This window comes from Sebastes umbrosus, chromosome 15 (assembly GCF_015220745.1).
Source record: "Sebastes umbrosus isolate fSebUmb1 chromosome 15, fSebUmb1.pri, whole genome shotgun sequence".
Classification (NCBI taxonomy): Eukaryota; Metazoa; Chordata; class Actinopteri; order Perciformes; family Sebastidae; genus Sebastes; species Sebastes umbrosus.
Genome location: NC_051283.1, coordinates 638505 through 653414, shown reverse-complemented (window position 1 = coordinate 653414; position 14910 = coordinate 638505). Strand labels below are relative to the sequence as shown.

The 14910-nt window shown below is 42.3% G+C and overlaps 1 protein-coding gene across 1 annotated transcript in view; it reads right to left on the bottom strand.

The window, feature by feature from the left end:
* Positions 1-812: 812 nt before the first annotated feature.
* cacng7a (calcium channel, voltage-dependent, gamma subunit 7a) overlaps positions 813-14910 on the bottom strand; it is a 43343-nt gene continuing 29245 nt past the window's right edge. The window contains 4 exon segments of the mRNA XM_037794107.1: positions 813-2028; positions 2030-2184; positions 2186-2266; positions 6313-6458. Coding sequence (XP_037650035.1) covers positions 1731-2028; positions 2030-2184; positions 2186-2266; positions 6313-6458 — 680 coding nt within the window. The 3' untranslated portion in view covers positions 813-1730.

The window sequence follows — 14910 nt, the reverse complement described above, 5'->3', positions numbered from 1 at the left end:
TTTCTATACAGCTGAAGTATAAACCTCTATGCATATACAGTTTACCTCTGATTGTGTATATAATAGTTGTGTTTGTAAGTCATGGTACATGGCAAACGTTGTCAGCAATACAGATTATTACTAATATGGACATTCTTTATCATATTGGCATGTTTCTTTTCAAATATATTTTTTTAATATAGAACAGGGTTGGGAAGTTATAGATGATGTTGGGTTTTTAATGACGAAATAAATGTGACAATTGGACAATAAACATTATAGTTGCAAATAAGTTATAACTCCAACAATTTTGAGTAGGGCTGGGAATCTTGGTCTGGAAATAAAATCTTTGTGTTTTCAGTTTATAGGCAATTCATATTTTTATGTGAATCCTTTTTTTTCGGTTCATAAATTAAATAAATTAAAAAAATTAAATAAAAACATAAATTATAAATACATTTGGACATATTAGACATATCATGAAAACCTCACCAGTGCTTGTGCTCATACCTTTGAGTATCTGGAGTTCCTACCAACCCACAAACTGTGAAAAAGATGACCCAGTCTGTTGTTTGTGGGCTGTCCAGATCAGAAAACACGTGATTCAACCAACCAATCAGATGTGTCTCCCCTTCCTATTTCACATGCAGGCTCATTAGAATATACCACTCACAGCTTGAGAACTACCTTTGTAAAGGTGCACTATGTTTTTCTTTCAAGCCAATCAGAGCAGACTGGGCTTTATCAGGAGGGGGTCTTAAAGAGACAGGCGCTTAAATGGAGCGTTTCAGACAGAGGGTGAATACAGGTATATTCAGACATATACATATATTCAGACAGACAGTATGAGAAAAATAATGTGTTTTTTGAACATTCAAGTATGTAAACATGTTTTAGTAGAAATCAAAATTACAAGTATGAATCTGAAAATGAGCATGATATGTCCCCTTTAACATCTGTACTGATGTGGGTCGCTGTTATCATTGGTGCAGTACAGTGCTGTGATTCTAAATAAAAAAGGTTTGGTGTTCTGTTACTTTAGAACTCATATCACATTTAAGCCCTAGTAACAACAGTGTTTTATAGGGGTTGCTCTTATTTAGAGAGTAATCAGAAGTAATGAAGATGTAATGAATTAACCTTCCCAACCATGTCCATGGAATTACATCTAAATCTAAATCTAAGTCTTTTCTAAGCAGGTATATTTAGTCCTCGTTTGATGAAAGGGTAATACATTTATAGCCAGATACGTGGTTTCACTTAGTTGTTCTTTTTGAGAATGGACAGAGTTTTGGAAATGATTCAGCTTCCTGTTTCCTGTGCTGCTTCACCCTGTTGCCTGTGTGTCACAGCCCCGATGATGAATGTACCCGTCAGAAACCCCACAAACGTCTTGTTGCTTCTAATCATCGTATCCCTCCCGTGTTCCCTCCCAGCGCGTTCAAAGTTTGTTAAGTGTCTCTCTTGGTCTCGGGTGAGTCATCCCTCCGCCCATCTGCCTCTCTCCCCTCTTTTCGTTCCTCCTCTCTCCTCTTTTTGATCTCCTTAAACCTCCCTCCTTCATCCACTCTGCTGCATCCCTCCTCCCCCACACCTCGAGGATACAGGATGTGTGTGTGAGTGAGTGTGTGTGTGTGTGTGTGTGTGCGTGTGTGTGTGTGTGTGTCTTTTCTTGAGGTGTGTAAGAGCTGTAACAGAGCCAATCTAATCCACCCAGTTGTGTTTTCCCTCCCCTTCCCTGCGTATGTAGCCTAGCATGGCGAGGCGCTCATTCGCATGTGCGTGTGATAGCGAGGAGGAGGCACGGCTGAGGGTGGCACACCCATGGTCAGGGACTGGGGCGGGGGCCCGCTCGGGTGGGGGTGGGGGTGGGGGTGGGGCTGAGGGTGGCCGTGGGCGTGGGATGCTCTGGGTAGGGTGGAGGTGGCGGCCATGTGGAGGGGGTGTGGGTAAGAGGAGGAGGTGGAGGAAGAGGAGGCCGGCTGGAGCTGGTAGCTGGCCGCCGATGAAGGCCCAGAGGAAGAGGGCGTCGGCTGGGAGCTGCTGCCCCCCTTTGGGTTGCGTCTGGGAAGGTGGAGTCTGGTTGAGCTGGATGGAGATGTCGGAGGAGACGTCAGAGGGGCTGCGGCCTCGCTGTGGTGGAGGCCAGGAGTCTGGGTGGAGGAACTGGCCGCTGTAATCGCTGCATTCGGACATGCGGGGGCGGGTAGAGGGCGGGGTGAGGTCTGTACAGCTCCTCCTCAGCATAACGCTTCATGAAGAGGTAGACGGACATAACTCCTGCACCCTGGGACACAAAGATCCATAAAGAGATACAGTGGTTACTGCAACATCATATACTGTACATCTCTCAAGTACAATTTTGTAGTGTGGAGTTACTCTTTAAAGAGTACTTAATACCATCTTAAATGTGTCACTGCCCTCTGTGGTTGAAGGTCTGTTGCACCTCTGACTACACCCAGCATCCCAACAGTGATGTCATGGTGTACCAACACACCCTGCGCTACACTTCTACTTCACTGCAGCAAGGTGAGAAGTTGACCACTGAAGGTGAAGCATAATCAGTTTGAGAGGCTGTTGAGTTGTGAAAACAATCTGTGGCTCTGGAGAGAACTTATTAAAGTCTGAGAAAACCATCATCAGGCTTATCTCAGATCACTTTATAACAGCCTTCAAACAGCCTGTATTAAAAACTGGGGCATGGTGTTTGAAAGACTTGGGCATTTAGCAGGCAGAAGACCGAAATATGCTAATGAGGTGTAGTGCATTATGGGAAATGTAGGATATTGCATTTTTTGGACCCATACAAGGAACTAAAAATAACAATAACTGAACCTTGGCTGCATCAATTTTTTCTTTTCCTAATTTGTCACTCTCAAATCCACCAACTTTGTGGAAGTACAATATTAATATAAACTCGGAAAAAAAAGTTTGGAAATTAGTGTTTGGTGGATTATTTCTCTGTTGTTACAATGCTAATGGTCATTGTATTTTACATGGTTGGAAAGCCTGTTTATTTACCTTCACAATGATGTCCAACTTGTAAGGATCATGCATTTGTGGGATGAGCAGCACAGCTGATTATGTGGGTAGCGCCCAAGAAAAATTGGCCAAAATGCTCTGCCGATGGTAAACAGTGTATTCTCCTGTTGGTATTGACTCTTGTTTTGAGTTGTTTGGTGGATTGGATGATTGAACTCTCTATCAGTAACAAGGAACAAACAAGACATATTGGCTATTTTACACTTTATTCATTTAATACACCGTCAGGAGCCTCAGTAGCGGTGGAAGATCCATACGCAGCCACAACAGCCTGGCACCTCCTCCTCATGCTGGTCACCAACCTGGTCACATGTTGCTGTGGGATGGCATTCCATTCCTCAACCAGGATTGGTTGCAGGTCAGCCAGCGTGGTTGTGTTGGTCACTCTAACACGTACAAGCTGATCCCACAAGTGTTGAATTGTGTTGAGGTCTGGACTCTTGGCAGGCCGTTCCATTCTCTCTACTCCTACATTGTGGAGGTAGTCTGTGATAACCCTGGCTCTGTGGGGGCGAGCGTTGTCATCTTGGAGGATGAAGTTAGGTCCCAGATTGTGGAGATATGGGATCCCCACTGGCTGCAGAATCTCATCCCGATATCTCACTGCATTGAGCTGGCCTTCAATGATGACAAGCCTTGTTTTGCCAGTGACATCATTGAGGGAACACACAACCACGCTGGCTGACCTGCAACCAATCCTGGTTGAGGAATGGAACGCCATCCCACAGCAACGTGTGACCAGGTTGGTGACCAGCATGAGGAGGAGGTGCCAGGATGTTGTGTCTACGTATGGATCTTCCACCGCTACTGAGGCTCCTGACGGTGTATTAACCAATCATTAATTTCCAAACTTTTTTTTCCGAGTTTATTTTAAATAAATAAACATTTCCACCAATTAAATAATTTCAGATGATTTTAAAGTCCTGAAGAAGGTCTGGGTCTTGTGTGTGCGTTCTAGTTTTATTACTGAGTTTATGTTGCATTTATGCACTGAAGATATGCTCTAATTTGGTTTTATGTTTTGTTTTTATGTATATTGGTATACTGAGAAGCAGCATGGGTGGATATTCAAGGCAAATTCCCCACTTAGTACAATAAAGGTCTCTTCTTAAAAGGAATACAAATATGTATTAATTGGACATTTAATGAACAGTAGTTTCTGATGGACATTCATGGATCTGATAAATACATCAAACAGAACTGAGAGTTACTGTTAGGGAACAGAAACTGAGATGGAGGGAGAAGAGACTTCTGTCTGTGTCCATCAATGAAAACTCAACAGAGTGAATCAAAATGAGCAGCAGACATCTCAGCAAAATCCCTTTTATGAAACAGAAGCAGCCTTCCTACACTGCCATCAGGAGGAGAGAACATTAAATGGATCCATAATCATTTTGCAGAGAGTTGAAAAGGCTTGGCGCTCCGCGGTGGAATGAGCCATTATCAAAAATGTATTCATGTTTTCACCGCTGAATATTCACAGCTCATTCACTATTCATCCACAACATCATCGCAACAACCGCCCTGAAACTTACGATGCTCATGAACGTGTGTGGGAAAGACAGAAATAGTGTGTTTAAATGAGTGTTTGTGAAAAATCCCACGTCAGATTAGAAGAAGAGCAGTGAAGAAAAACAGAAAAAAGGGAGGAGGAAGAGAGGGGAGGAGACAAGAGAAGACAAGAGACGATAGAAAGGAAACAAAGGGAAGAGAATAGGAGAGGAGGGAAGACACAAAAGAAAAGGAAGGTAGAAAGGATGAAAGAACAGAGGAGAAAAGAGAAGGGACACGATAACAGAGGATTAGAGAGGGAAGGATGAAAGAAGAGAAGACAAAAGAAGAAGAGGAGACTTGAGCAAGGCAGAGAATAGGCCAGGAGGAAGGAGAGGAAATGTGGTTGGAGAAGAGAGGAGGAAAGAGAAAAAGGAGAAAAGAGAGGAGGAGATATGATAATAAAGACAGGGAAGGAAGAAGAGAAGATTAGTGAAGGAACAGAAAAGAAGGGGAAGATAGATGATAAAGAGAAATAGGCAACTTTATAGGCAAGGAAGAGGAGAGAAGAGAGAGAAGGAGGTAAAGAAAGAGAACATAGAAGATAAGAGAAGACAAAAAGAGGAAATGGAAATGGGCATAGGCAGAAAAATAAGTAATAGATGAGTAAGATGAGAAGAGAGGAGGGCAACTTGATAAGGAACAGATAAAGAGAGAGGAAAGGAGAACAGCGGATTAGAAAAGAGGACAAGATATAACTTGAGTGAGGAAATAAAGAACAGAAGAAGGGAAGCAGACGTGAAAGGAGAAGAGAGGAACATGGGAGTAGACGGGAGATAAAATAGGAGACGAAGAAAAAAGAAGAGGAGGGGAAAGCAGGATTAGAGAGAGAAGGGGAGAGAAGGGGAGAAATGCCACCAGATGAAGCGGGAGAGGAGAGGAGGGAACGGAAAGCTAAACCAAAAAGAGAGAGACAAAGAGGAGATAAGATGAAAAGGCAAGAGGAGAGAAGAGGAGAAGAAGACAAGAGGGGGGAAAAGACAACAGAAGATTAAAGAAGAAAGAAGAGACATGATAAAAGTAGAGGACAGAGAGAGAGAGAGAAGCAGCGAAGGAGAGACAGGAGAGGAGGAGAAGAAAGAGAAAAGAGCAAAGCGAGAAGAGGAGGATGAGGAATGAAGGATAGAGGCGAAGGAGGAATATTCTGATGCATATGAAGCTGTGCTGCGACAGAGCTGCTGCCCTCAAGTATTCAAGCTATTAACATTTATGAATATTGATGCAGGCAGGATGACGGGCTCCTACGCAGACACTTTTTAAATGAGTGTGCGTGTGTGTGTGTGTGTGTGTGTGTGTATAGCTGAATAAGTCTGCATCTCAGCTACAAGCAATGTGTGTGTCTGTGTTTGTGCACACGCTGTGTTTAGCTAAGCGGTGGTTGGTCGACGTCCAAGCCACATTCCAAACAATCTGTGTGTGTGTGTGTGTGTGTGTGTGAGTGTGTGTGTGTGTGTGTGTGCAAATTATCTCTTTTGTCAGTTGCATAGCGTCAGTAAATGTTCAGCATCAGCACATATTAGTGTCACTGTGAACCGCTCACATCTGCAGTGTGTGTGTGTGTGTGCGTGTGTGTGCGTGATCCCTGACACGTGTTGTGTGCACGCAGGCTTCTGTCTGTGTTTGTGCATTTCAACACATGTTTGTGTGTTTATGTTTATGCATGACTACATCTGCGTGTGTGTGTGTGTGTGTGTGTGTGTGTGTGTGTGTGCGTGTGTGTGTGTGTTGTTCTCCGATTACCTCTTTGAGCAGGAAGGAGGAGGCGGCAAAGGCGAAGGACCAGCCGTAGTGGTAGTGGAAGAACTGCTCTGGCTCTCTGGGTCGGTTCATCACCTCGTCATTAATACTGGAGATATACAAGACCAGACCGACCACCAGACTGAGACCTGCACACACACAAACATACACACACACACATGCACGCACGCACGCACGCACGCACGCACGCACACACACACACACACACACACACACACACACACACACACACACACACACACATACATACTGTTATTACTACATATATGAACCGATGGAACAACAGGGACCACGATAGAAATAAGTCCTGGACTTTGACGTGTTATCTCTGACAGTGTCTCATACGCTGGTATTTCTTTACCGCTTTATTTGGAATTTGTCTAATGAACTAAACTAAACTAAATAAACATCATTTTATCTATTTAAATATCAAAAATTCAACTCTTGTGAACGGTTGCTTTAAGAAGTTGACACAAGCTCTATCCGTGGTGTTGATCCTCCTGACGTTCTCACTGGTATCATCCCAACCAACCACCACACTAATTCCAGGCATTAGCCATATCCTCACCACCTGTGTGCATCCTAGATAAACTCTCTCTATCTACTGAGTCTTGAGATCTTCTGAGAGATGATGAGATGAGATGATGTTTGACATTGAGGCATGTGTGAGGGCTGAAACAGAAGAAGTCTATTTATATAGTCTATAATATAATTTAAACTTGGTCCCCATTCCTAACAGACATTTTGATCTGTCAGAGCAGGAACATTACAGGTGGAATTGATGGCATTAAGATGGCCACATTACATTTAGGTGAGCCAGTTCCAGGGCTCGGGTATATGCTTTAACCTGATCCACCAGATGGTTTGTTAGACAGAACCATCTGAGAAGCCGCCATTGGAAAAGAGCAGGCACTTTCAAAAAATACTTGGCGGGTGATTGGATGAACCATCTGTCAATCAAACTGTTGCTGAAGCCAGTCGGGAGAAGAGTGAAAACATCCTGTCCATCGTGAAAAGGCTTCAGAGCCGTTCTTTGCTCTTCTTTCAATGAAGAAATCCTCTTCGGTTCTGATTGATGTTATTGTAGCATTTACGCTAACCTCTTCAGTAACCGGTACTGTTGTTTAGAACCAACACGTCGCATCACAAACACATAAGCCACGCCCGTAGCAACCAGTAGCTCCTCACAGGATGCTGATTGGTCCGTGACCTGGCTTGCCGGACACAAACGCATTACTTGAAGCCTGACAAGATGCGTGTTCTCGTGACATCGCGAGAACCCAGCTGCCGAGCACATTAAAGTATGCACGCTCACACACTGACATGCGTACAGGACATGAGTGTGTTTCAACACAATTCGACACACTTGATTGTTTAAATGATGCGTACTTTTAATTCCATCTCTCATACATTTAATTGATTACGTTTTTTCTTTGCAAGTCAACAGGATCTGCTCAGCTAAGCATCACTGTCTTGTTGTTCACACACCTGATTTAAATGAAACAGCTAACAGCTAACAGCTAACAGCCAGATGTCTGTCATGTCAGCCTGAAGGTCAAAGAGAAATTCATACAGAAACTTTGAACTTAAATTCAACAAATGATGAATAACTAGAAAACCAGGAGGTGCATATTACCCTGTAATACTAATCCCATCTGAAGGGGCCTTTAGTCTCTTTGTATTTGTGTGTGTGTGTGTGCGTGTGTTTGTGTGTGTGTGTGTGTGCTCTGTAGTTGGACTAGTTAATGATAACGTGTCCTCACTGTACTGTAACTAGGCTGAGAAAAACCCAACAACAGGCTGTGCTGTGGTACTCTGATAAACAAGGACAGTCACACACACACACAAACACACATACACACACACACACACACACACGCACGCACACACATGTACAATAGCATTGCGGTCAAAGAAACAGTTCACAAAGACACATAAATACAAATACACACAAATGCTCACTAACTTGTGCTCGTACAAACACACACGCACACGCACACGCACGCACACACACACACACACACACACACACACACACACACACACACACACACACACACACACACACACACACACACAGTGATCCCTCATGAGGAGTGTGTCAGTGCTTCCTCCCTTGTCGACAGACTAACCGCTGCAGCTGACCTCCAACATCCTCCAACACACTGAACAGTCACCTTACAGCTCTTTCTCTCCCAATCACTGATACCTTCACATACAACATTATGTTAAATAGGAATGAAATAAATCAGCAGCCAACATGGACTTTCATTTGAAAATATGTTAAGCCGGATTTAGGCTTTAGCGTTGGGGTGTCGCAGAGTTCCTGTGGCTCTGCAGAGCGGACGTGCTCCTCCTAAAACATGTCAGCGCTGCAGAGATACAACATGTTAACACAACAACAGTGATCGGTCGGCCTGTACTGCTTGTGGGCTGTACTTAAAGAAATGCTCTTTTTCTCTTTTTAGTATGGATCATACACAGACTGCAATACCTCATCCAGAGAAGGCTCTCATGACCACGCCCCCTTTTGGGGGAAAACAATCCCGAGTCCCTCATAGACGATAACAGAGTACACAAAAGAAGTAGAAACACATCTCCAAACCTCTACTTTACACAAACTGATAATAGTAATAATGCTATGCTGAACAGATGCTGTTTCGTTGGTTGCACCAACAATAAATACAAAAACGCTGATCTCTGATCTGTTCCTATCGGTCGTTGTTGTTCCTGTCCTAAAAAAGATATAGTAGAGGGGCTTTATTGCTCCAAGCTATAGACCAGACCAGCATGGCTTTATGGCTCCAAGATATAGACCAGACCAGCATGGCTTTATGGCTCCAAGCTATAGACCAGACCAGCATGGTGTCATCTCGCCGTCACAGGAGAGGAAATGATGAAAAGCTGTTGTGCCCCAAAATTGTTCCCGAAGGCATAGCCATCGGTGTGTGAATGAGTATTTAGATTAGAACCTGATGGGCAAAGTTGGCACCTTAGCAGCATCTGCCATCAGTGTATGAATGTGTGTGTGAATGGATGAATGCAGACATGTAGTGTAGAGTGCTTTGAGTGGTCGGAAGACTAGAAAAGTGCTATATAAAAGCAAGTCCATTTACCATTTACCATTACCACATTAACGTTATAGCAGTATCCAACTAAATTTCTCAGCCTATAGATCAAACAGTTGGTTATTAACACGTTGGTTATTTACAGACAACACTCAGCCTAACAAGATTCAGTCAGATATGTAGAGATGTCTGGATCAGCAATATCCTCCACTGTGTTGGACGGGGGAAGACTGAAGGGACGTGGCGACGATCAACCTTAATTTATTAAGGTATCGCCAACGCTCAGGTTCAGGCGAGGTCGCTAAATAATTACTAGACATGTGTATAAAATAAACGTTTGTTTAACAAGAAATGAATTCATACAAACTTATCAAAATTACAATCCAAACATGCATTGACATCTACGGGATCTTTGGTTTTCTTTCCCCCAAAAAGGGGCATGGCCTTGACTTTTTCCGAAGCACCCGTATGTGCCGGTGTGATGTATATTTTGTGACCTGGCAGAACCATTTCCAGTGCAAACTTTTCCTCACTGCTTGTCAAGAGCCAGATTTATTTCAATTCTGATTTTGGCCACTTTCATATGTGGTCCTAAATCAGAAGCAGGTCTGATTTTTTTGCAATGCAACCTCAGTCTGAACAGTCGCATCGAAATGTATGTAACTTTTTCGTCACTCTAGATCGACAGTTCTGCGCTGTGAAGCCACTCACAATCCCACCACTCCTGGCTCCGACTCCACATCCACACACACCACTATTGCTCCACAAAAAAATATGATTAAAAATTTGGCTCTCATCCTCGTCCTCGTTATCATCTGCTCACAAATTCGCTGGCTTCCACTGCACATCAGCTTATAATGAAACTGCTAAATGCTGACTTCAGTGGCCTCCCTGTTTTCTTACAGCGTGCTGCGTGTGACGTCTTTGATATTGTTCTTTGGTGCATGCGGGTCAGTTCATAACCATAACCAGTTCACAAAGGAATCTGATATTGGCCACGTGTTCAGAATAATGTGAACAGCCAAACAAAACTAAACAGAATTGAGCACTAAGGCTTGCAGTGAACGTAGCTTTAGACATGACATCTTAATACAAACATGCACCGACGCTCCATGATCTGCCTGCAGTCGAACATCATCTACAACGACGTAGGAAAGCAACTGCTGTTATAGCAAACAGAGAAGCTTTATCTGAAAACAGATTAGCAGAGCACCATCTGGTCCATCATTAGAAATACCTGTTCAACAGCGGGATTGTTTGGAGTCGCAGCTGTGTGAAATGGGACCAATCAAAGCAGGAGACACGTAAACGTTGAGGAGGCACGCAGGAGATTTGTTGGATAGAAGTGAAGTGGACAAACATGTTCTGCGAGTTGAGACGCCTCAAAGAAACCAGGCAGAGGATGGCACATTTCTGTTTTACTGCTTTTGATCCAGATAATATGATGTGTGAAGTGATTCAGCAGATATTCAGTTACAAAAAAGCTTTCAGATTTCCTGGAAAAAATGTTATCCTTTGAACAGGAAGTCATGTGATTTAAGATTATGCAATAACAAAGGAAGAAGAAGTGGAACAGCTCCCAGCCTCAACAAGTAAACACTGGAACCAATATTTGGCACATCATTTTATGATTTATTTTATCTTTGATTGCCTTTTGTTTTGAATTTAAAATGCCACAGTGCCTTTTACATCATTTCTATTTTCATTGCCCTTTGAAATGGACTTATCTTGTACTACATATAATCATAAACACTATTTTATATCCAAACTAGTTTGTTTATTGTGTCATCAGTCTATGAAGTTAACTGGCTCCAAGAGGTTAAGGTGACAGCAAGACAGTTTACCAGAGAGTCACATAGGCATTAAAGAAAATAGAAGGACATGATTTCCACATGCTGTCTGATTGGCAGGTGATCTCTGGAGAGTGCATTGACATTTAAAGACTTCAAACATTCATCTGTGTTTTGTGTTTTATCAGGTGCTTCCATCATTCTAAATATGGAGAATAAGACTGGTGGATTTCATTGTGAAAAAGGGAGAGAGAGATGAGGCTGAGAGCTGTAAAGCTCTCTTTTGTCCATCAGATGGCAGCGTTGTGGCTGAATGCTCATCTCAGCTCTCTTGTGTGGGCACCACATGTACATGAACGTGCACACACACACACATTCACAGAGAGAGAGAGAGGAGAGGAAACAGACAAAGAATTGTAGGAGAGAAGTTAGTGGACATGAGGAAGGACATTCAGGAGAAATGGGAGGAAACAGCTGGTCCACAGCCACCATGTTGTAACCTCAGGGTGACTGATGGGCACTTTCACATGCTGACTGAGACAAACAGTTGCAGTTGCTGCAGAATCCTTCTACAATCCCACTGATTTCTGTGTTTTCCTCTGACTCCCCTGCTGTCTGTGAAATAATTGCAGCGCTGCCTTTGAAAAGCATTCTCTTTTATGATAAACAACAACACACAAAGTATGGAATAGAAGCTTGAGGGGCGAAAATGGTAACTATCGATTTCTTTCTTCGTGCTATGAACCATCAGAGAGAAATAACTGGGAAATGTCTTTCATTCCTCACAGAAGGTGCTCAGCAATTACTAGAAATGACTTCAATAATAAAAAAAATGCAGGTTTATTCTCTGATTCTGTTTTTACACTCAAAATTTCTCGAAAAATAAGAATTTTGTTCTCACAGCTTTGTAAGATGCTGTTTCTCTCTGTGTGCTAACTGACTTCTGCCACACCAGTAACATTTCTGTCATTAGATGTTATAATTCTTATGTGGATTTGAAGGACTGCTGATGGAATTTAGCTCTCTAGCTAACTCTGGGACATTCAATGACTGTTAAATAAACATAACTAAATAAATTAAATACATGTTATGTTTTCTTAAAATTACATTTCACATGTGAAAACAACACATGAAATGTGCAACTATGTCTGTATGTAAATTAATGTATTGCATGCATGTAAAGTGTAATATTGCATGTGAAACCAATGTTTTCACATATGAAATATCTGAAATCACATGTGCCTATGTGGATTTATTACAGTGTATGTATACTTTTTAGCATTTAATAAAACTAATAATATAATGAAGATGATGCCAATATAATAAAGGCCTATAAATTAAAATATATATAAAAAAACAAATAAATAAATGATCGAACACATGTTGTGCTTTTCTACCATAGTGGACAAAAGGCTTTTTGGGGTGTTTTATCTGCACACATACGTTGATGTGATGTATGTACAGGTCTTTGAGTTTATCTATGTTTATGCATGCATGTATTTTTCTCCATCTTGGCTCGGTGACATTCCAACGATGACATCATGGTTGTCACGTCTGTCCAAGTGTCCAGTCAGCAGTCTGCCATGCTAAGCTAGCATCTGTGAGGTAAAGCTCACTCGTGCAAAAAGAAAAAGGCTGAAACAGGAAGGTGATGTCATCCTGTCTGCTCAGACATACAGACAGAGAGAGAGAGAGAGAGAGAGAGAGAGAGAGAGAGAGACAGAGACAGAGACAGAGAGAGAGAGAGAGAGAGAGAGAGAGAGAGAGAGAGACAGAGAGAGAGAGAGAGAGAGAGACAGAGACAGAGACAGAGAGAGTTTAACGAGGTCCAAAAAATCCCAACAACCACTTCATCAACTGAACGCTCGACCCTGCACTCGAGGTAACCGACCAGAAACGTCACCCAGCTGACCCGCAGCGACACGAGGAAGTGATGTCACCCTGTTGGCTTCAGTGACTCTCCTTCCTAACAGATGAAAGCTCAGTGACAGAGGACTTTGTTTAGTTAAATGTTAATCCTCAGTGAAACAGGAAGATGGATTACAGGTGCAAACTTTGTTCTTCTGAGAGACAAAGTTTTCATTGTTGTATTTTTCGCGTAGTTGGAATAATAAGTTGTTAGCCAGGCTTTTCACCAAGCCTTTAGTAAACTGATGGAGTACTGTGGTGGACAGATTCTTCTTGTGTGTATTGTTGAGGCCTAACATGTTCCTTTCTAATAAACTATGCATATATATATATTCCAAATACTGCATTGTTTCCATCCGTGTTTAATATGTGACAGTCTAACGCCACTGACTGTTGTTGGGTGAGGCTTGAGGCTTGAGGCTCCATGGCTGTAATAGAATTTGACTGTGCTGAAGGTTGGTGTCCAGTCCACTTACTGCAGTGAGATAATGTGACATCTTTGGCTCAGACCAAGAAGGTGTCGTCCTGAAGAAAACCAACCTCCTCATTACCAACTTTCTGATTGAAATGTCAAACTACAATAAAGTCGCCTTCCAGACTATTTGGTTAAAGTTTTAACTTTTTACCAAAAGCCTGCAGCGAAACATCAAATCAGTGCTGCCCTGCAGCGTCCTCGGCAGAGAGCAATTACTTGGAATTAAATCCCATTCACTGTTCAGCCAGCAGCGAGAACAAGGTAAGGTCTGACAAGCTGTCAACTGGGGAAAGGAAATGAGAGCTGCAGAGTGAGTCTTCCATCCACCGAGCTGTCTTCTTATCATTAACCTTGAAGAATGTTGACTTTTAACAATCTTGTTCGTCTTCATCGGCTCTGCTGCTTTTTAACTTCTTATTTAAGCCGACAGGTGAAGGGAGGAGTCCTACACTATCACACAGGTCTTATACCATACCTCGGCCCTTTTTGCCTGTTTCTATACAGTTCTGATGAACTACAGTTCGGTGGCTTTCTAGAAACTCCTGCAGCATTAGTTGTCACCTATAAAAATATTTTCATATATTAAATTGATGCCTGTAGGTTTTTTTTAAAATCAAGAAAGTGTGACTCCCTACAGTATATTCCATAGAAGTGATAGTAAGGGGGTTGGGTCGGATGGTCGGACGGACGTACAAAGCACAGACCAGAGTTTGTATACTGCATCCCATATATTGTCACATCACAGTTTGGTTAAGATCAACACATTTCATTTCATCCATTTCCTCCAAAAAATACCCACACCCTGCAATCTTGTTCCCAAAAAGACTAATTGTTTGGACCATACATTTTGTTGAAATAAAGCCCCGTCAGGGTTTATTTCACAATAATGACCCGCTTGCTGTACATTATCCCGCTTATTACACGGCTACTTACTGAAGAAATCAATGATTTGACAAAAAAAACGTCCGCCAGAGTCTGACATTAGAACTGCGCCCATAGCAACGGTCTGTTATAAAGAAATAATAGGCCGTAGAACGCCGTGATTGACCAATCAGAATTCAATATTAAACAAAGCCGTGTAATAATTCAGTTTAATACCCTGTTATGTCCATGTAAAATGAAAAAGGAACTGGGAATGAGACAGCAGTGTGCGCATATATTTTTTTCATCTTTTTCAATATTACTGATTATAGTAACCAAGACCACAATCTTTCCACGATACGTATTTTCTGATGCAAAGAGTTCAAGTTTCAGTCAAATTTAACAATTTTTTAAAACTTTAATATCTAGATGTCTTTTGATCTACAAATCATCAAGTTAAAGCTTGGGTAGGTAGCAT